Raw genomic sequence first — 20,115 nt, 5'->3', positions numbered from 1 at the left:
GACCACCTTAGTTCAGCTCCCTGTACAGCAGTTGTTTGGATTTCCTGCTGCCTTCCATAAGAAGTGGTGTGACCTAGTGGATAGAGCATGGGCCTGGGAGACAGAAGGACTTGGGTTCTAATCCCAGCTCCGCCACTTGTCTGCTGTGTGACCTCGGGCAAGTAACTTAACTTCTCTGGGCCTCGGGTACCTCCTCTGTAAAATGGGGATTGAGATTGAGTCCCACCTGGAACATGGACTATGTCCAACCTGATTAACTTGTAACTACCCCAGCACTTAGAAGTGCCTGGCACATAGTAAGTGCTTAACGAGTATCATTAAAAAAAAAATCCATTCTCTTGGATGTTCTGTCCATGAGATTGTGCTGTCACATTCCAATGCTAGTACATAGCTTCAAGATTTCAATGTTGGTGAGTCTATCCTGCCACTTGAATAATGTAGCTCATACTGCCATATGCACTGTGCTCTACGTACACATATATAAAGTGTCCATCAGGTTCAAAGACGACCCTCCTGTTGGATTGTATTAGTGCGGAGGGACTGATAAGGTCAATGCGTGACTGAAAACCCCCTCCACATCAGGTACGTTTAATATGCCTTTGTTAATTTTAGCACTACCAAGTTACAGTTCATCAGTTCATCATGAGAAGCAGTGTGGTCTAGTGGAGAGAGCACCGGCCTGGGAGTCAGAGGACCTGGGTTCTAATCCCACTCTGCCACTTGTCTGGACAAGTCACTTCACTTCTCTGTGCCTGTCACCTCGTCTGTAAAATGGGGATTAAGACTGTGAGCCCCATGTGGGACGGGGACTGTGTCCAACCTGATTAGCTTGTATCTGCCCCAGTGCTTAGTACAGTGCCTGGCACATAGTAAGTACTTAAACACTATAAAAGAAAAATAATCAGTTGTGGTCCTCCTGGGAACGATCACTCTGGGTGAGCTGATTTGGGTTTGGATGAGGCGGACGATTTTTAGGGACACTTTCCAGTCCTTCTCTTTCAGGGTGAGCAGTACATTCCCAAACAAGGCGGCTCTGAATCCCAAGGTGTTACTGGAGGTGCTGCAGGTCTCTTCACCACTTGACAACTAATACCCCCCACTGCCTATTCGCGTAGGAATTTGATTAGGTTTTTCCACCACCAGCTTGGATTACTTTGAGTCCCCCTCATGACAACGGTACACTTCATGAGACAACTGGCTACGGGTTAAGGGTGCTGTTCACACAGCTGAACGGTCAATACATTCCATTGACTGATGGATTGGCTGTGTCTGTGAAGTGGAATCTCTCTGCCCCCCAATCTCCTTTCTGTAAAAAAACGATGGGATGTTAGTTTTACAATCTAGGTAGTATGCTACTATTGGACTGATAGGACACCTCAGGAGGCATCCTCTTCAATCCGGGTACCCTCTAGTTACCTATAGGCCTTCTGCCTCTGTTCCTTTCCAGCCGGAAGAAACCATCTTCCATATCCAGAATAACACGGTTCAGGCCCGGGAGGCCTAGAGCAGGAACTGGCTGGAAGTTAGCTAGCCGGCTACCTGCCTGGTTTCCCCACTTTCAGACTTTCAATTTGGTCTGGAGCTTAATGGCACGTCGGTGCCCTGCTATCTGCCATTTTGGCAACGTTGGATAGTGTTTAGCTTGTTGGGGTTGAGGAATAATCCCGCCCTGACAATTGGCGAGTCCTCGCAGTAGTGTTAAGACAGCAATGAACTTCTCGGGGCCAAGATATTCGCTTAGTATATGCCAGAGGTCAAGTCTACCACCGGCATTAAAATCTTTTTTGTGTAAACACAATAAAGAAATCTTAATATTGTTTACAGCACTTCTCCTGGGTCCAGAGTCTCTGTTTTGCTAGAGAGGAGGAACCTGTTGTTTATGAATTACCTCAGATACCACCAGGTTTGTTGGTAGAGACATCTGTGTCCCTAGGCTGTCTTGATGGCCACTTACCTTCGGAGTTGCCTTCTGCTGTTCCTTGGGAAGGCCTCAAGTTACTCAACTCATTCAATTGTATTTATTGAATGCTTACTGTGTGCAGAGCACTGTACTAAGTGCTTGGGAGAGTACAATATAATGATAAAGACACATCCCCTGCCCACGATGAGTTTACAGTCTAGAGGACGTTCCATAACAGTGGAGGTGGAGAGATATGGGGGTGCCGCCCCACCGTGTTCCCCCCCCGCCCGCCACAGCTGGGTCCACTGTGGACCCTGGAGATCCGATTGTTAGATACTGGTGCCGAGAGGGAGGTGCTAGGAAATACGAAGCTAGTGGAGGAAATCAAACTCTGCTCCCGAGGCCTGAGGTTTCCCTGGTGGGAGCTAACCATTGCCTCCGGCTAGGGGGCTTGAGGAAAGCAGTAGACCCTCTAGTTCCAAGCTGCCCCGAGCCACCAATCTCCCTGGTCACCTCCCTCCAAATGGCCAAAGAGCTATAAATGCTAGAGAATATGGTATGGGGTTGAAGGGGTGGAGTACTGCTAACCAGCTGTCAAACTGCAGCAACTGTTGTGTCTGATTATAGACCAATCACAAAGCTTACCCAAGCAGCTAATAAACCCCCTCTCTATCACCTCAACCTAATGTTTTTCGGCCCTCCTCGGCCACATCGCAACTGAAAGCACTTCAATAAAATGAGATTGGCCTCCAATGAGACCTTCATCATAATAGGAAACAAAGGCCCAATTGCCTGTGCGATTAAGTGAAAAGTATCATACAATGAGATTTTCTAGTTCAACCTTATGAGGTCCCTCTTGAGCCGGCTAGTGATTTTTCTCCCATTTTTCTGTATTTTGAACAGGGCTATAGCTTGCTCCCACACCCTGGATTTCCTCCTTATTCCAAGGGGATTTTCGTGGCCTCTCCAGAAGGAATTCTCATCCCTTGCCTACAAGGAGTTTCTTGACCTCCCAGCTGTTGTGGGAAGAGTTCCCTCCCCCCAACCCAGACTGTATCCTCATTATGAGCAGGGAATGTGTCTGCTAATTCTGCCAACTCTTCCAAGTGCTTAGAACAGTGCTCTGCACATAGTCAGTGTTCAATAAACACCACTGATTGATTGAGATGGGGGAGACTTCCTTGCCTTTCTGGCACTTTGGGCAGAATTCCTCGCTTCTCCTCCCCTCTACACTTTGGAGATGTTCCTGCCACGCACTGAGGGACTTCTTGCTGCACCCCTGGAGGTTCCCTTCCCTGAGCCTTGCCCCCTCCTCCCTCACCTCGCTACTCTCCAGCGTGACTCAGTGGAAAGAACATGGGCTTGGGAGTCAGAGGTCATGGGTTCGAATCCTGGCTCTGCCACTTGTCAGCTGTGTGACTGTGGGCAAGTCACTTAACTTCTCTGTGCCTCGGTTACCTCATCTGTAAAATGGGGATGAAGACTGTGAGCCTCAGGAGGGACAACTTGATTACCCTGTATCTACCCCAGCGCTTAGAACAGTGCTCTGCACATAGTAAGCGCTTAACAAATACCAACATTATAATTATTATAACCCAGTCTGCATACTTGGCTCCTCTAATGCTAACTTTCTCACTGTAACTCGACCTCATCCATCTCGCCGCCGGCGTCTCACCCACGTCCTGCCTCTGGCCTGGAACTTCCTCCCTCCTCATATCCGACAAGACAAGGACTCTCCCCACTTTCAAAGCCTTATTGAAGGCACATCTCCTCCAAGAGGCCTTCCTTGACTGATTTCCTCTTTTCCCACTCCCTTCAGGTGCACTCTGACTTGCTCCCTTTATTCACCCTCCCTCCCACCCCCACAGCACTTGGGTGCATATCTGTAATTTATTTATATTGTCTGTCTCCCCTCAAGACTGTAAGCTCGCTGTGGTCGGGGAATGTTTCTGTTTATTGTTGTATTGTACTCTCCCCAGCCCTTAGTACAGCGCTCAGTAAATACAACTGACTGACAGGCTACCCCTTGCTCGTAGGGACTCCTCCAGTATTTCCCCTTGAAGTTTCGGCAGGTTTTCTGATTTCTTTACCTTAAAGCACGAGGGTTCCTGGGCTTCTCTTTTTCTAGGTTTTCCCCCTGCCCCTCTCGTGTTAGCTGGCTAATTGAGAAAGATTGCTGTAGGGCCACTGAGAAACACCGTTGTTCTTTGCCGGACTTCACTGGGGTCCAGAGTGAGCTGGGAAAGCACACTCCCCCTTTGTGGATCAGAGACTTTCCATGGGCAAAAATGGAGATTTGACTGGGCACGGCGATGAGTGTAGAATTACATGTAGCTTTGTGTATACGCCTTGCTTGTTTGAGGTTGGGGTAGTAGGTATGAGCACAGGTGGACTGCAAGGAGTATTTTAGGTAAAAGTGATGGTAATCACGATTACGACGATGACACTAACGTCTCCAAGTCAAGAATGGGCGAACCTCATTCTCGAGCCTTCAGGAAGCCTGCAGAAAGGAACTGATTTTAGTTGTAGCGGTTTTGCACTGTGCCACTCGCAGTCTTGCTGGGGCATGGATGAGGTAGACTGTAGGCTCCTTATGGGAAGGGATCGTGTATGCCAACTCTGTTTAACTGCACTCTCCCAGGCACTTAGTACAGTGCTCTGCACACAGGAAGTGCTCAATAAATGGTGTAATCATATACAACTATTGTAATAGGTGATGATGTAATTATCTTTGGATGGTTTGAACATTTTAAATAACGAATACTTTAGGGAGTTTGATAAGTTCTGAATATATTCACTTTAAGCATAAACCACTTTATCGTCAGTGGGCTAATGGGAAATTTCAGGAGGGGCATTAAGCAACAGGAATCCTACCACTGTTTTCAAATTGTTTCCTTGCCCCAGACAGATTAGAACACTTGCAACGGACATCACAGTGGGTCTGACTCAGGAGACGAAAATGAGAACTCTCCCTTTGAGGATCACGGAAATGCAGGTTATCCTGGCTCCAAGCCACCTTGCACTCAGCCTGCTAAAATGTGGCAGAGTTGAGGCTTTTGTCCAGCTCCCCCCTGGTGGTGGTTTGACCTGAAGCCAGACTGAATGGAAACTGAAGATTCTCGTCTTGATGCTCTTGAGAAGCAGCGTGGTTCAGTGGAAAGAGCACGGGCTTTCGGAGTCAGAGATGGGTTCTAATCCTGGCTCTGCCACTTGTCAGCTGTGTGACTTTGGGTAAGGCACTTAACTTTTCTCTGCCTCACTTCCCTCATCTGTAAAATGGGGATTAAGACTGTGAGCCCCACATGGGACAACCTGATTACCCTCAGCGCTTAGAACAGTGCTTGGCACATAGTAAGCGCTTAACAAATACCATCATCATCATACTTGCCCCATCCCAAGACCCACAGAACTTTTTTCTTAAATTACTATTATTACTATAGTATTTAAGCGCTTACTACGTGCCAAGTTCTGGTCTAAGCACTGGGTTATCAGGTCGGACACAGTCCCTGACCCACATGGGGTTTCAGTCTAGGTGGGAGGGAGTAGGATTTAATCCCAATTTAACAGATGAGGAAACTGAAGCACAGAGAAGTTAAACGACTTGCCCAAAGTCACACAGCAGGCACAAATATATACTTATATATATACACACATATATACACACACACACACACACACACATATATCTCTATATATCTCCTTATACTCTTGCTTTCCCAATCTGTAATTTATTTTAATGCCTGTCTCCCCGGCTAGACTGTAAACTCCTTGAAGGACAGAGGGTGTGTCTGCCAACTCTACTGTACTCTGGAGAAGCAGTGTGGCCTATTGGACAGAGCACAGGCTTGGGAGTCAGAAGGCCCTGGGTTCTAATCCCGGCTCTGGCATTTGTCTGCTGTGTGACCTTGGACAAGTCGCTTAACTTCTCGGGGCCTCAGTTCTCTCATCTGTAAAATGGGGATTAAGACGGTGAGCCCCATCTGGGGCATGGACTTTGTCCAACCTCATTAGTTTGTATCTACTTCAGCAGTTAAAACAGTGCTAGACACATAAGTAAGCACTTAACCAATACCATTGTTATTATTATTACTGTGTTCTCCCAAGCACTTAGTACAGTGCTCCGCACACAGTAAGCACTCAAATACCACTGACTGAATGAAGAGTCGCAGGATGAGCAATCATTTACTTGTTCCGAAAATCACCGATACGCTTCCATTTAATATCCAGAGAAAGGGGAAGGACAGAAGAAAAGAGAAGACAGGTCTGGCCCCAGCTACAGCAGCCCAAAGAAACACGGCAAGTCAAGAGACTTGCCCAAGGTCCCAGCAGACGAGCCGGGGAACCGCACACACGCAGCTGCGTGGGAAGAGCGGGACAGGAATCCCACTCACGTGATCACATTTTCCTATGGCAAGAGAGACCTCTACGGAAGTAGAGGCGGGTTCTATGGAAAGTTTAACTGGGCCCAGTGCGGAAAGGTTTGCCAGCCCTCTTAAAATGACAGGCTGTTGCACAGACGTCCAGATCGCATAAAAACGTGTGAACGCTGCCCCTCGGTTTCAAATTAAGGCTTTTCCACCTGTCAATTCTTCCTGAAGGAGCTCTGCCTCAGTTGCCGGGTTTCCGACCGTCTATAAATTCACTCAGCTGTACCCTCCGCATGCTGCTGCCTAAGGGGTTGGAACAGTGGTAGTGGTGACGATGATAATGGTGCTGGCATGTATTAAACACTTCCCGTCAAGCAGAAATTCTCAAGCACTGGCTTTAAAGCACCCTCTCCCTCCTCCTCACCTGCCTCTCCTCCCAGGAAACTCCAGCTCACGCCCTTTGTTCCTCGCAAAGGTACCCTTCACGCTGTGCACCTCAGTCTCCTCTCTCCATCCACCCATCGTTCACTCCCTCCCCGTTGCCTACAACCTCCCCTTGCGTACCTGGGAAACCGCTTCTCTCCCCATCTTCAAAACCATTCTGGTAACATCTCCAGGAGGTTTACCCCCTAGCGCTTAAACCTATATTCCTTCTTCCCCTCCGGAATTTGTTTCGGTGCCTTTCTCCCCAGGTAGATTGAGAGCAGAGATGTACGCTAATTCTAGGCAGGGAACGTGCCTACCAACTCTGTTATGGGGTACTCTCCCGAGCGCTTAGTACGGTGCTCTGCACACAGTGGGCACTCAAATGCTATCGGATGATTGTTTACTATGGGCTAAGCACTGAGGTAGATACAAGATCATCAGGTCGGACCCACTCTCTCGTTCCATGGGGGACTCACAATCTAAGAGGGAGGGAGGGCAGGTATTTTATTCCCATTTTACAGACGAGGGAACTGAGGCCCAGAGAGGTTGTGATTTTCCCGTCACTCAGCAGGCCAGGGGCACAACGAAGACTAGAATCCAGGTCTCCTGCCTCCGAGACTCTTGCTTTCCGCTAAGCTCCACCGCCTCTCACCCAAGTCTGCCGCGGCCACTTTATTAACAGCTACTGAAATATTTTCACTGGCTTTTCGGACGCTCCCCATTTTAGCTTATTTGTATGGGCCATCCTGGAATTTACTGACATTTGGGCGACCCTGATGCCACCGGTCCAGCCTTCCGGGCAGGGACCGAGCAGGGACAGCTGCGCAAATCTGACGGACGGTTGGGCAACCCTGCTTTACTTGCTCCAAACTGAGAGGGAGAACTCTGTGAGCGTCTCCAGGATGCCAACCTTCCGGCCCTCAAGGTGGTTCATGCCGAGAGGTTAAAGACACGACACAGGGTCACTTTCATTCCGGAAATCTGAGTTATGAGGCCACCCCACTGCGGCCCAGCTATCTGGGGCAGGGATGGGATCCTACACGCTACCATCTTAAGTTCATCTGTGCCTTACGCTTGTTTCGGTTCTGACACGAGACGTTTTGTGGAAATGACGGTCAAAGATGGACCCTTCCTTGGGACGCCTCAGCTAAACAAGAGGAAAAGGCCCAGCTCGGGTAAACTGCAGTAAACAGGGCCGATGATCCAAAGTTTGAGAGCATCGGGGCCATGGCTCAGTTTGAGGGCCTTTTGGGGCCTGAGGGACTGGATTTGTTTTTTCCATTTCTTGTTCCTTTCTACTACTTGAATTCTTACTCATCTCTGGTCGCCGTTTCAGCACTGACCTCTTCTAAGATACCCTCTGGGAAAACTGCTCCAACTACTTAGTGAACTAGACAGGGATGGCAGAACTGAGAGTTTTCTAAGGCTTCCCCGACCTCCAAGAAGCTGCCTGATGTTCTTCCCCGACCACCCGCACCCTAGTAATGTGACGCCCTGGCACCGGCTATTATCTCAAGCCCCCCAGGGAAGATCTACGCTAAGACCCTAGATCAGCAGCTGTGATTTGCTGCATGGATACTTCTCTCCCCAAATGACTGACTGGAATAGAGATCGTGCGCTTGCCTGGGCCCCTCCAGGAGGGAGGGGAGCTCACTTCAGAGTGTAATAGCGGGTAGGCACAAAGGGCATCTTGCTGACGATGGCTGCCTGTTTCTTCTTTCGCACCTCCACCTGGAGCGGAGTCCCCGGTTTGCTGTGATCTCCATCTACGTAGCCCATAGCCACATTCTTCTTCAGACACGGCGAGGGACAGCCACTGGTAACTGCCCCTGGACACGGTAAGGGATATGAGCGTGGTCAGCAGTGAGCATTCGTCTCATCAGCAAAAGAAAACCAACTTGAGGCTTAGCTTCTCCTGTTTAGAGACGATTTAAGGAAAGGGGAATGAGGGGGAGGGAGGCAGGTTCAGAGAGCTCATCCAACAAGATGATTTAGTGTGGAGTTCTAGTTTCCTCTTCCAGGGTAGCATCTCAGAGACTTAGGACCCACGCCAGAGGAGCTCAAACTTCATTTCCACATTTTTCTCCTAATAACTGTGGTATCTGTTAAGTGTTTACTATGTGCCAGGCACTGGGGTGGATACAAGCAAAGCGGGTTGGACATGATCCCTATCCCCCATGGGGCTCACGGTCTTAATTCCCATTTTACAGTTGAGGCGGCTGAGGCTCAGAGAAGTGAAGTGACTTCACACGGCAGACAAGTGGTGGAGCCGGGATTAGAACCCAGGTCCTGCTGACTCCCAGGCCCGGGCTTTATCTAGTAGACCCTACTGCTCAACATGGTGTAGCGGACAGAGCCTGGGCTTGGGAGTCGGAAGGTCATGGGTTCTAATCCTGGCTCCGCCACTTGTCTGTTGTGTGTCCCTGGACAAGACACTTAACTTCTCTGTGCCTCAGTTACCTCATCTGTCAAATGGGGATTGAGACTATGAGCCCCATGGGGGACAAGGACTGTGTCTGACACAATTTGCTTCTGTCCACCCCAGAGTTTAGTACAGTGCCTGGCACAGAGTAAGCGCTTAAATACCACAATTATTACCGTTATTATTATCACTGCTGCTACTCGAGACTTCAAGAAGAGTCCGTGTCGACTTCTTCTGATTCCGCCAGAATCAGAAAGCAAAACCAGAGCTCCACTCTCCCAGGGCCAGCAGCTTGAAGGCAAGGGGCCATGCCTCAGACTTAAAATTCACTCCACTTGTAGACGATCCCCAAACAGCCTGCATCACGGTGCGAGCACACGGCTGCTCTAAAGGGGGGAAGGGTGGGGGGCGCGGGGGGAACCCCAGCCCCCTTCCAGAGGTGTGGTCACTGAGACCTGGCACTTGGTCCCACCTACCGATCACCACGCCTTCCGCATTCAGGATGGGGCTGTGCTGGCGCACTGGGGCTCCGGTGGTCATCAGTCCCACTCGTTTCCGCTTCAGCTTCCCTTTAATCTGGGGGACGATGACAGCAGCTCCAGGGAAATCCATGGCAGCTCTGCGGCGTTTCCCTGGGACACCCGCAAATGGAGGCACTCAGAGAGGAAGTTCCCTGTGCGTTCCCGTCCGAGAACACGGCCCACGCCCCCACTGCCAGGCCTCGGGCTCCTCCCAGACTCACCCAGGGTCCAGACCAGACTGCCTTCGACGGGGGTGGTGCTCTCGTTGATGTCATTTCCGTAGAGGCAGAGGCCGGCCTCGAGCCGGAGGCTGTCCCGGGCAGCAAGCCCCGCCAGCTTCACCTCCTTGTTCCCCAGAAGTAGCTCGGCCAGTTGCACCGCTCGTTCTGCCGGTACCGAGATCTGACGCAAGAGAAAAGGAATGGTGCGTGAAGGTCAGACCCTCAAACCCCCAAGAGGGCTAAAGGTCTCGCTAGGAGTCGGTGACGGAGGGACAGTTCTGGAAAGAGCGAAAGCTCAACTCATGGGGGGAGTACTTTGACCTACGTCTCTCCCCCCACCCGCCAGACTCAAGGTTCGTGGTGGACAGGGAATGGGTCTACCAACTTGGCTGTATTGGACACTCACAAATGCTTAGTGGAGAGTTCCCAATAAATACTACCGATTGAGAGCAGAGTACCTCCACACCGTCTTCCCCAGTGTATCCACAGCGGGTCACCCTGCAGCCTGGGACACCAAACACATTCATCACTGCACTGGTCATGAAAGGCAACTTCCTCAGGTCATCTGACACCCCGGCCTGTAGCACTTGAGCCGCAGAGGGTCCTACGCATGAGTTTAAAAACAAAACAAAAACCCAAAACACAGATCGGACTACTCCTAGAATACCCCAAAATCGGTGCTACCCCCCCCCCCCCAGCCCTGGAGGGCAACTAGGTCTACTGGAAAGCACACAGATCTGGGAAACAGATCTGGATTTTAGTCCTGGCTCTGCCAGGACTGCGTGACCTTGGGCCAGCACTTAACCTTTCTGGATCTGTTTCCTCACTTGAAACATAGGGAAGCCTCTCCCTATTCATTCAATCATATTTATTGAGCACTTACTCTCCCTACCTCAAAGGGCTGTTGTACAGACAAAATGAAGTATCTGATGCAAAAGTGCTTCGGAAAAATGAAGATACACAAATTCAAGGTGTTATCTCTGAGCTGCCGGTACTGGCAGAGGCCCCGTGTCTCTTTCCAAGCATGCAGGTGACTACTTTTTGTCCCCATCCCTCCATCCCCCTCACTTGTGACTCAGAACGGACATCAAGAAATGCAGGACGATGCTTCTTTCTGGTCAAGTTTCTCAGCATTCCCAATTTTAGAGAAACTAGCCTCCTTAGATTCCTATAAGTCACCTCTCTACCCTCTTCCCTTCACTGGCTGCAATGGGAAATTTTTTCTCCCCACCTTCCTGTTTCTCAAACAGAATTTCTCTGCCATGGGGCCGACAGGCAGGAAAAAAAAATCCAAACAAATCAGGGTCTAATCCCAGCCCCCTTACCTTGCAGAGCTACCAGGGCATTTTCAATCATCTCCAGGTCAACATCGCAACCAGCGCTTTTCAGTTCTTTTACTTTGTTCTGAAAGCAAAAAGACCAAGATGCACAAATTCCAGCCAAAGTCTATGAATCCTGAACTCAACTACTTTTTCCAACCTATTTGCCTGAAGGAGTCCAACTTTCAGCTATTTCTCCCAATAAGGGCCCCAAGAACTGCTGTTTCCCCCACCAAAAAAAAGGAGGTTTTTTTTGTTCTTTGCCTGTTTTTCCCCATAGAATTAGAGGATCGGAAAGCAAAGGTACTGAAGCTTTAAATGTACATACCTGCATGAGGGTCATGTCCTTTTCGCAGCACCCAGCATTAGACACCACATACAGATGATTATCTGAAGTGTTGGTCACTATCAGGTCATCTATAATGCCACCTTCTTCATTAGTGAAGAGAGACAGCATCCCCTATCACCAGAACCAAGAGCGCAAAAAGGATAACCCAGCGTTAGGCTAAAGCAACAAATAAAACCCTCCGATTCCAAGGAGATCCTCTGCCTCAGACGCTGCCCCGTCTCACCTCCTAAAATTGCCCGCTCCCTCTCTTCTCTCATCCCTCTCATTGCTACTCCCAACCTCTCACTCTCTGTTGGCTCCTTCCCCTCTGCCTTCAAACATACTCAAGTCTTCCCCTGATACCTGAAGAGCCCTCCTCAGCTATGGCTCCTTCTCTCTGTTCCCATTCCTATCCAAACTCCTGGAATGGATCCCCGCTGCCTTCGTCTCCTTGCCACTGCCAATTTTCTGGACCCAATACAAGTCAGGCTTTTGACCCCCTCACTGTGCCCAAACGTATTCTCTCAGGTGACCGATGATCTCCTTGCAGCCAAATCCAAAGGGTTCTTTTTTTGTCCTAATCCTCCTTGACCTCTTAGCTGCTTTTGACAGAGAGGACCATTCCCCCGCCTCAAAACACTCTCAGGTCTCATTTTTGCTGATACAATACTATCCTGGTTCTCCTCCTACCTCTCTGAATACTCATTCTCTTATTTCCCTTGCTGGCTCCTCTTCTGCCTCATCCTCTCACTGCTGTGTCTCCCACACGGCTCTGCTGTCCCCTATTCATCCTCTCATGTGGCCTCTCATGTCAGCTACCACCTCTATGCACCTCTAGTCTTCTCAGACTGAGCCCCTCCTTTTCCTCAGCTCCCCCTCCCCATCACCCCAACTCACTTCCTTTGCTCTACCCCCCCTCCCCGCCCCACAGCACTCGTGTATATATGTACATATCTATAATTCTATTTATTTACATTAATGCTTGTTTACTTGTTTTGATGTCTGTCTCCCCGCCTTCTAGACTGACTGTAAGCCCATTGTGAGCAGGGATTGTCTCTATTGCTGAATGGGGTACTTTCCAAGCACTTAGTCCAGCGCTCTGCACACAGTAAGCGCTCAATAAGTACGATTAAATGAATGAATGGATTCCCAAATCTGCCTCATCTATATTGTTATTATGACATGTAAGCGCTATCTGATAGGCACTGGGATAGATTATAATAATGATTGTATTTGCTAAATGCTTACTATAAAGTTAACAGATGGAGTACATTTTCTCCTACATACAGCTCACAATCTATCTTATCCCCATTTTACAAATGAGGAAACGGAAGCTCCGAGAGGTTGAGAGTCTTGTCCAGCGACACAGCAGGGACTACAATTCCTGTTCTTTCCATTAAGCCACCCTGCCTCCTTGATTACTGTACTTGTAAATATTATGCCTGCCTCTGCTGTGTGTCATGCTTCTGTTATACTTTCTCACATATAGAGTACAGCGCATTGCACCCAGTGGGTACTCAAATACGATTCTTACGTGCCTCTAGCCTCTCATCTTCTGCTTTCCCATACGGGATCCCATGCAAGGCGCTAAAAGCAGGGACGCTACTAACTGGCCTTTCACAGATCCAGGGCACCAGCTTAGCCCCAGGGAAAACAGCAAACTCAGACATTTACCAGTTACATTCAATGACATGGACACAATTTGGTGAAAAAACAGAAAGGCAAGAAACCAAGGACAAACAGAAGGACACGTTTATCTGGGATGCCTAATCAATACGCGTGTTCAATTCAGTAGGCACACAGCGGGATCCTAAATCAAAACAAACGCTGTCCACTCAGCACGGGAACACCTCACAGAAATCTGTTTTGTCATAATGTTGGTATTTGTTAAGTGCTTACTATGTGCCGAGCACTGTTCTAAGCACTGGGGTAGACACAAGGGAATCAGGTTGTCCCACGTGGGGCTCACAGTCTTAATCCCCCTTTTACAGATGAGGGAACTGAGGCATCGAGAAGTTAAGTGACTTGCCCAAAGTCACACAGCTGACAAGTGGCCGAGCCGGGAGTCGAACTCACGACCTCTGACTCCGAAGCCCAGGCTCTTTTCCACTGAGCCACGCTGTAGTCCCGGCTCATCAGGCAAGCGAACAAGGGTGTGTGTTTGTGTTCTGACTGAGGGTTTGGTGCTTCTCTGGGGATGATGATCTATTGGGCAGGGAACGTATCTACCAACTCTGTTGTATAGTGCTCTGCACACAGTAAACGTGCCTGGCACATAGTAGGCACTGAACAAATACCATCATGATAATAATAATTATTATTAGTAGTAGTAAATAAGTTTGATTGCAGACAGGGTCTAAGGGGAAGTAGTGATGAGTCACACCTGATTTTGCTTCAGTTCTGCAATGTCTCCAACAACTAGGCTCTCCATCAGCTTCACTCGATCACGACCAAGTATCTTCGTCTAGGGAAGAGAAGGTGGGATTTCAGCAGCCGCTCCATCGCCCATCCTGTTCCTCCCTCATGTTTGGGTGTCACAGAGGGGAGACCGTGTAAAATGGCATAAAACTACCTAGGCCCCAGTGGCGTCTTTGAGGATCAGCAGAATATTTCACTTCTGGGGTGGTGCTAGTCTTCCTCCTTCATTCCAAGTCCCTGGGGATGCCTTGACCCTTTCTATTTAAGTCCCCTTTCTTGCAATTCTTTTCTCAGGGGAAACCCTGACCCGGCCCATGTCAGTTTAACACCCTCCCCAACCATCTCTGCATTCACGCCTCTTTCCAGCGCCTTGAAAAAAGTTCTAGGTGCATTTCCCCTGCAACTCCCGTGTTGTTTTCCTGCAGCCCAGCAGCCTTCTGTCCGCCGGCTGTTACCTGCAGCATGTGTGACACGTCGAAGAGGGAGCAGCGCTGCCGGGTGTGCAGGTGAGACTCCACATGGCTGTCTCGGTACTGCACAGGCAGACACCAACCGGCAAAAGCCACCATCTTCCCCCCATGGCTTTGGTGAAAATCAAACAATGGTGTTTTCTTCAAGAGTTCCTGCACAGATGAAAAGAGTGGTTATGTGAAGAGGGAGCCAGAATGGAAATTCGGAGAGCAGACGCACCCGCTGGAGTCAGAGAAGCAGCGTGGCTCAGTGGAAAGAGCCCGGGCTTGGGAGTCGGAGGTCGTGGGTTCTACTCCCGGCTCCGCCGCTTGTCAGCTGTGTGACTTTGGGCAAGTCACTTCACTTCTCTGTGCCTCAGTTACCTCATCTGTAAAATGGGGATTAAAACTGTGAGCCCCACGTGGGACAACCTGATCACCTTGTAATTCCCCCAACACTCAGAACAGCGCTTTGCTAAGCGCTTAACAAATGCCATCATTATCATCGGATCAACTTTTTTTTTTACCTCCCTCTCAGGCCGCTGCTTTTCTAATAATAATAAATGGCATTTGTTCAGTGCTTACTTTGTGCCAGGCACTGTTCTAAACGCTGGGGTGGCCGCAAGCAAATCGGGTCGGACCCAGGCCCTCGTCCCCCGTGGGGCTCCCGGTCTCAATCCCCATTTTCCAAAGGAGCTTACTGAGGCCCAGAGAGGTGAGGCGACTTATAATGTCCATATCTGTTAAGCGCTTACTATGTGCCCAGTACTGTTCTAAGCTCTGGGGTAGATACAGGGCAATGAGGTTGTCCCACATGAGGCTCACAGTCTTCATCCCCATTTTCCAGATGAGGTTACTGAGGCCCAGAGAGGTGAAGCGACTTATAATGTTGGTGTCTGCTAAGCGCTTACTATGTGCCGAGCGGCGTGGCTTAGTGGAAAGAGCCCGGGCTTGGGAGTCAGAGGTCGTGGGTTCTAATCCCGACTCCACCACTTGGCTGTGTGACCTTGGGCAAGTCACTTCACTGGACCTCATTTACCTCATCTGTAAAAGGGGGGTTAAAACTGTGAGCCCCACGTGGGACAACCTGATCACCTTATATCCCCCCAGTGCTTAGAACAGTGCTCTGCACATAGTAAGCGCTTAACAAATACCACCATTATTATTTCTATTTCTCTGGGCCTCAGTGACTTCATCTGGAAAAATGGGGATTAAAAAATGTAAGCCCCACGTCTGACAACCTCATTCCCCTGCATCTCCCCCAGCGCTGAGAACCGTGCTCGGCACACGGTAAGCGCTTAACAAGTGCCATCGTTATTTTAGTCTTCATCCCCCTTTTCCAGATGAGGTTACTGAGGCCCAGAGAGGTGAAGCGACTTGCCCAAGGCCACACAGCAGCCGAGTGGCAGAGCTGATGACCCCCTTCGTCCCCGGCGACCTCGATCGTGGCTTTTAGAGAAGCAGCGTGGCTCAGTGGAAAGAGCACGGGTTTGGGAGTCAGAGATCATGGGTTCGAATCCTGACTCCACCACTCGTCGGCTGTGTGACTGTGGGCAAGTCACTTCACTGGGCCTCGGTTACCTCATCTGGAAAATTAAGCCCGTGAGCCTCATGTGGGACAACCTGATGACCCTGTATGTACCCCAGCACTTAGAACAGTGCTCTGCACATAGTAAGCGCTTAACAAATACCCAACGTTATTATTTTTTCGCCCCCCCCCACGGGGGGGGGCAGTTCCCAGAGGTCTTTGCGGGAGGCTGGCGCTAACCTCCCCAACCGCCCCCCCGCCCTGGTCGTCGGCTCAGCGCCCCCGGCCCGTCCTCGGACCCACCTGTCCGGAGCTAAGCGTCCTCTCTCCGCCCGTTCGCCGCGAACCCAGCCGGACCACCGCCCTCCCCACCCGCTGCATCTTCAGCCGCGCCGAGGCAGAGCCGGTCGCTGACCCCCTACCGCCCTGCCCCTCTGCCCTCGCTCGCCGCGCACAGGACTCTGGGACATGTAGTCCGCCGCCCGACAAAGCCCCAGGCCTCTCCCTTCCCCCGCCCTCTTTGGAAATCAGCCTTAGTGAGAACAGACCACAGTGGCGAGGGCTATAATAATGATAACGTTGATATTTGTTAAGCGCCTACTATGTGTCGAGCCCTGTTCTAGGCCCCGGGGGGGATTCGATGTCATCAGGCTGTCCCACGTAGGGCTCGCAGTCTTCACCCCCCCATTTTACAGACGAGGAAACGGAGGTCCAGAAAATAATAATAATGTTGGCATTTGTTAAGCGCTTACTATGTGCAGAGCACTGTTCTAAGCGCTGGGGTAGATACAGGGTAATCAGGTTGTCCCACATGAGGCTCACAGTTAATCCCCATTTTACAGATGAGGTGACTGAGGCACAGCAAAGTGAAGTGACTTGCCCACAGTCACACAGCTGACAAGTGGCAGAGCTGGGAGTCGAACCCATGACTTCTGACTCCGAAGCCCGGGCTCTTTCCACTGAGTCACACTGCTTCCTTGAGAAGCAACGGCACTTGCCCCAGGTCACACAGCTGACAAGTGGCACAGCCGGGATTGGAACCCATGACCTCTGACGCCCAAGGCCGGGTTCTTTCCACCACTGAGCCACGGTAATACTTACAGGGAGGCCCGTTGAAGCAGAAAAGGCCAGGAGGGAACTGGACTGATCCCCATTTACTGGGTCTCGCCCCTGGAAAGGAGGGGACACCGGTTCATTTGATACCTACCAAGGGCCAACCGTGGGCTAGAGCTTAACGAAGCGGAATTGGGCACAATCTTTGTCTAGGTAGCACTCCATGTCAAACCGTGTGGGTCTGGGGAAATGGGAGGGCCTAAGGAATCACTATTGTACTATTTTCAGAGCTACCTGCAAGAGTAAGTTCTCCCTTTTTTTTTTAATGGTATTTGTTAAGCGCTTACTCTGTGCCAGGCACTGGGCTAAGCGCCGGGGTAGATACAAGTTGATCGGGTTGGACGCTGTCCCTATCCCGTATAGACCTCACAGCCTTAATCCCCATTTTACAGATGAGGGAACTGAGGCCCAGAGAAGCAAAGTGACTTGCCCAAGGTCACGCGGCAGACGAGTGGCGGAGGCAGCATTAGAACCCACATCCTTCTGACTCCCAGGCCTTTGCTCCATCCACTAGGCCGTGCTGTTTCTTCCCGACAGTAGGATCATCTTCAAAAACAAAGGATAGCTGCTTACTGGGTACACATTTCTATGAAAGGTTAGGATTTAGCCCAAGTTTGATATTTACATAAAATGATTGCTCTGAGAATTGGGCAACATATGGACCCAAGAATTCCGGTGCTATTGGAAGCATGGGTGCCGACTTTTCGTTTCGGGTCCAGGGAAAAAAATGAGGGGGACTTGTGGGGAGGCAACAGGAAGGAGCCTGGGCGTGGCAAGCAGGTTTTAAAGAGCTGGTATAATGTGGGGGCTTTTCAACCCTGCCCAGGAGCTCTTGGGTCTCGTTGAAGACCCCGAGACGAGCAAGACTCAGCAGACCACCTGCCGCTAAGGTTAAGAAAAGGAGGGAGATAGAGTTGAGTTGAAGCCAAGGAATCGCCAGCATCACTGACCCCATTTTGGTTGTTTTGAGAGAGAGTTGGGGTTGGACTTTCTGGGAGAAGAGTTCAAGAGGAATAAACCTGGAAGGGCAGTGTCAGGCATGTGGGATAGGTGGAGTGAATTCGTAATTAGGCTGTTGGTCAGACAGTACCAGAACGTGATGGCAGAAGATGTCAGCAAATGATCCCTTTGCACGGCTTCCCATGAAAGAAGAGGTAGCAGATTTGGACTCTGTGTCGAACCCGATTGGCTTGTGTCTACCCCAGTGCTTATGACGGTGCTTGTCACATAGTAAGTGCTTAACAAATGCCATAAGTAGATTTTACTTCACCCTGGAAACAGTGTAAGATTAAAATGACAAATCTGGGGACTGTGAGGAAATTCCTGAATCTTATTCAAACATGCACAGTAGCAACCGGCAAGATATTTTGCCTCACTGACGTCCTTTGACAGACCTTCATCCTTGTGGATTTCTCAAGCCAAAAGGCCTTCACCTTGTAAAGGGGACACAGTTCAGTCCCCGTGGGTCATTGCTCCATGGTAACATCCAGCCAAACAAACATTTCTCTGTTGAAAGAACTGAAGTCCAACTGCACAGGAACCTGCCTTGTTTAACTGGCCCTGCAGCACTAAGAGAGCCAGTGTTACTGAGACCCAAATATAGAACCCTCGCTTTTGAGCACCCCCAAACCTAAAAAAAGCCCTCTCTCGATCCCACAACTATTTATCGAACTCTGGGTGTGTGTCACGTACACCTGCTGCCTTCGTTTCCTCTCCACCAGTCCCCCTCAACATACTACAGTCGGGCTTTGACCCCTTTGTTCCACTGAGACTGTGCTCTCTAAGGTCACCAATGACCTCCTTATAGCCAAATCCATAAAACTATGCTCGGTCCCGATCCTCCTTGACCTCCCGGCTGCCTTTGACATCATGGACGACTCCCTCCTCCTCCTAAAGGGAAGCAGCATGGTCTTGTGGAAAGAGGACAGGCCTGGGAGTCAGAGGATCTGGGTTCTAATCCTGCCTCTGCCAATTGCTTGCTGTGTGCCCTTGGGCAAGTCACTTAACTTCTTGGTGCCTCGGTTCTCCTACTCTCCCTCCTACTTCAACTGTGAGCCCCACATGGGACAGGAACTCTGTCCAACATAATCAATTTCTATCCACCCCACTGCTGAGAACAGTATTTAATACATAGTAAGGGCTTAACACATACCATAGAAAACCCACTCTTAGCTCTTGGTTTGCTGACATGGCTCGAACCTGGTTCTTCTCTTCAGTTTCACTCACTGGCTCATCATCACCATCATCTTCACCAGTGGCATTTATTGAGAGCATACTCTGTGCAGAATACTGTACCAACCACTTGGGAGAGTACAATACAGCACTGAGGGAGGGGGAGGAGGAGGAGGATGGGAGCGGCCCTGGCCCGAGCCACGGGGGGACTCCAAAGCCCGGGAACACTACCGGTCTGGTCCGGCGCCGCACCTGAGGTTCCAGCGGGGTGGAAGGAGGGCTGGAAGCACACCTCCACCAGGGCCCCAGGTGAGCACTTACTCCCTGTAAATCTCTTGCTTTTCATTCTCTTATTGGGGGCATTCCACAAGGCTCTCCTTCTGCTCCGTCTACTACTCTTCTCATTCTCTACCCACTCTCTTGGAGAGCTCATCTGCTCACATGGCTTCAACTCCCATCTATATGTGGACTACCCCTAAATCTACCTCCCTCGTCCTGACTTCACCTAATCTGCAATTCTGCACTTTTCACTCACTACTCCCCTTTGATCTTTGTTCCTTCTAACTGTACTTTGCTCTCGCCTCTCCTGCCTCAGTCCCCTGGTTCATGCTGTTCCTCTGACTTGGAACTCCCTCCCTTACCAAATCTGACAGACCACAGCCCTCCTGAAATACCACCTCCCTCAGCGAGCCTTCTCTAATTAATTCCCAGCCCCAAGAGTCTCCCCCTCTAGCCTGGAAGATCTCTGTGGGCAGGGAACATGTCGACCAACTCCGTTCTATTGTACTCTCCCGAGCGCTCAGTACGGTGCTTTCTCTTTCCTGAGTAGGTCCCTCAAGGGGATAATACTTCTGGTATGTGTTAAGCCGAGCACTGTTCTAACAGCTAGGGTAGATTCAAAGTAATCAGGTTGTCCCACAGGGGCTCACAG

The 20,115-nt window shown here is 50.1% G+C and overlaps 1 protein-coding gene across 4 annotated transcripts; it reads right to left on the bottom strand.

Moving 5' to 3' along the window:
* Positions 1-829: 829 nt before the first annotated feature.
* Positions 830-16,315, bottom strand: AMT (aminomethyltransferase). 4 transcript variants are annotated; one of them, XM_029050217.1, is made up of 10 exons: positions 16,203-16,315; positions 14,378-14,545; positions 13,888-13,968; positions 11,505-11,636; positions 11,183-11,261; positions 10,316-10,461; positions 9,858-10,038; positions 9,592-9,747; positions 8,317-8,522; positions 830-1,306 (listed from the first exon to the last, which is right to left on the bottom strand). In XM_029050217.1, exons 1-9 carry the CDS (start codon positions 16,278-16,280, stop codon positions 8,344-8,346), a joined length of 1,200 nt encoding a protein of 399 aa, XP_028906050.1. In that variant the 5' UTR covers positions 16,281-16,315; the 3' UTR covers positions 830-1,306; positions 8,317-8,343. The 4 variants fall into 4 exon arrangements, 3 of the variants coding, with proteins under 3 accessions (XP_028906050.1, XP_028906049.1, XP_028906048.1); XR_005659485.1 differs by lacking the exon at positions 830-1,306 and adding an exon at positions 6,064-6,570 and having other exon boundaries at positions 8,317-8,608; XM_029050216.1 differs by lacking the exon at positions 830-1,306 and adding an exon at positions 6,064-6,570.
* Positions 16,316-20,115: the final 3,800 nt, after the last annotated feature.

The sequence above is a fragment of the Ornithorhynchus anatinus genome, chromosome X1 (genome assembly GCF_004115215.2).
Source record: "Ornithorhynchus anatinus isolate Pmale09 chromosome X1, mOrnAna1.pri.v4, whole genome shotgun sequence".
Classification (NCBI taxonomy): Eukaryota; Metazoa; Chordata; class Mammalia; order Monotremata; family Ornithorhynchidae; genus Ornithorhynchus; species Ornithorhynchus anatinus.
The sequence above is the reverse complement of the archived record's forward strand: the minus strand, read 5'-3'. Positions and strand labels throughout refer to the sequence as shown.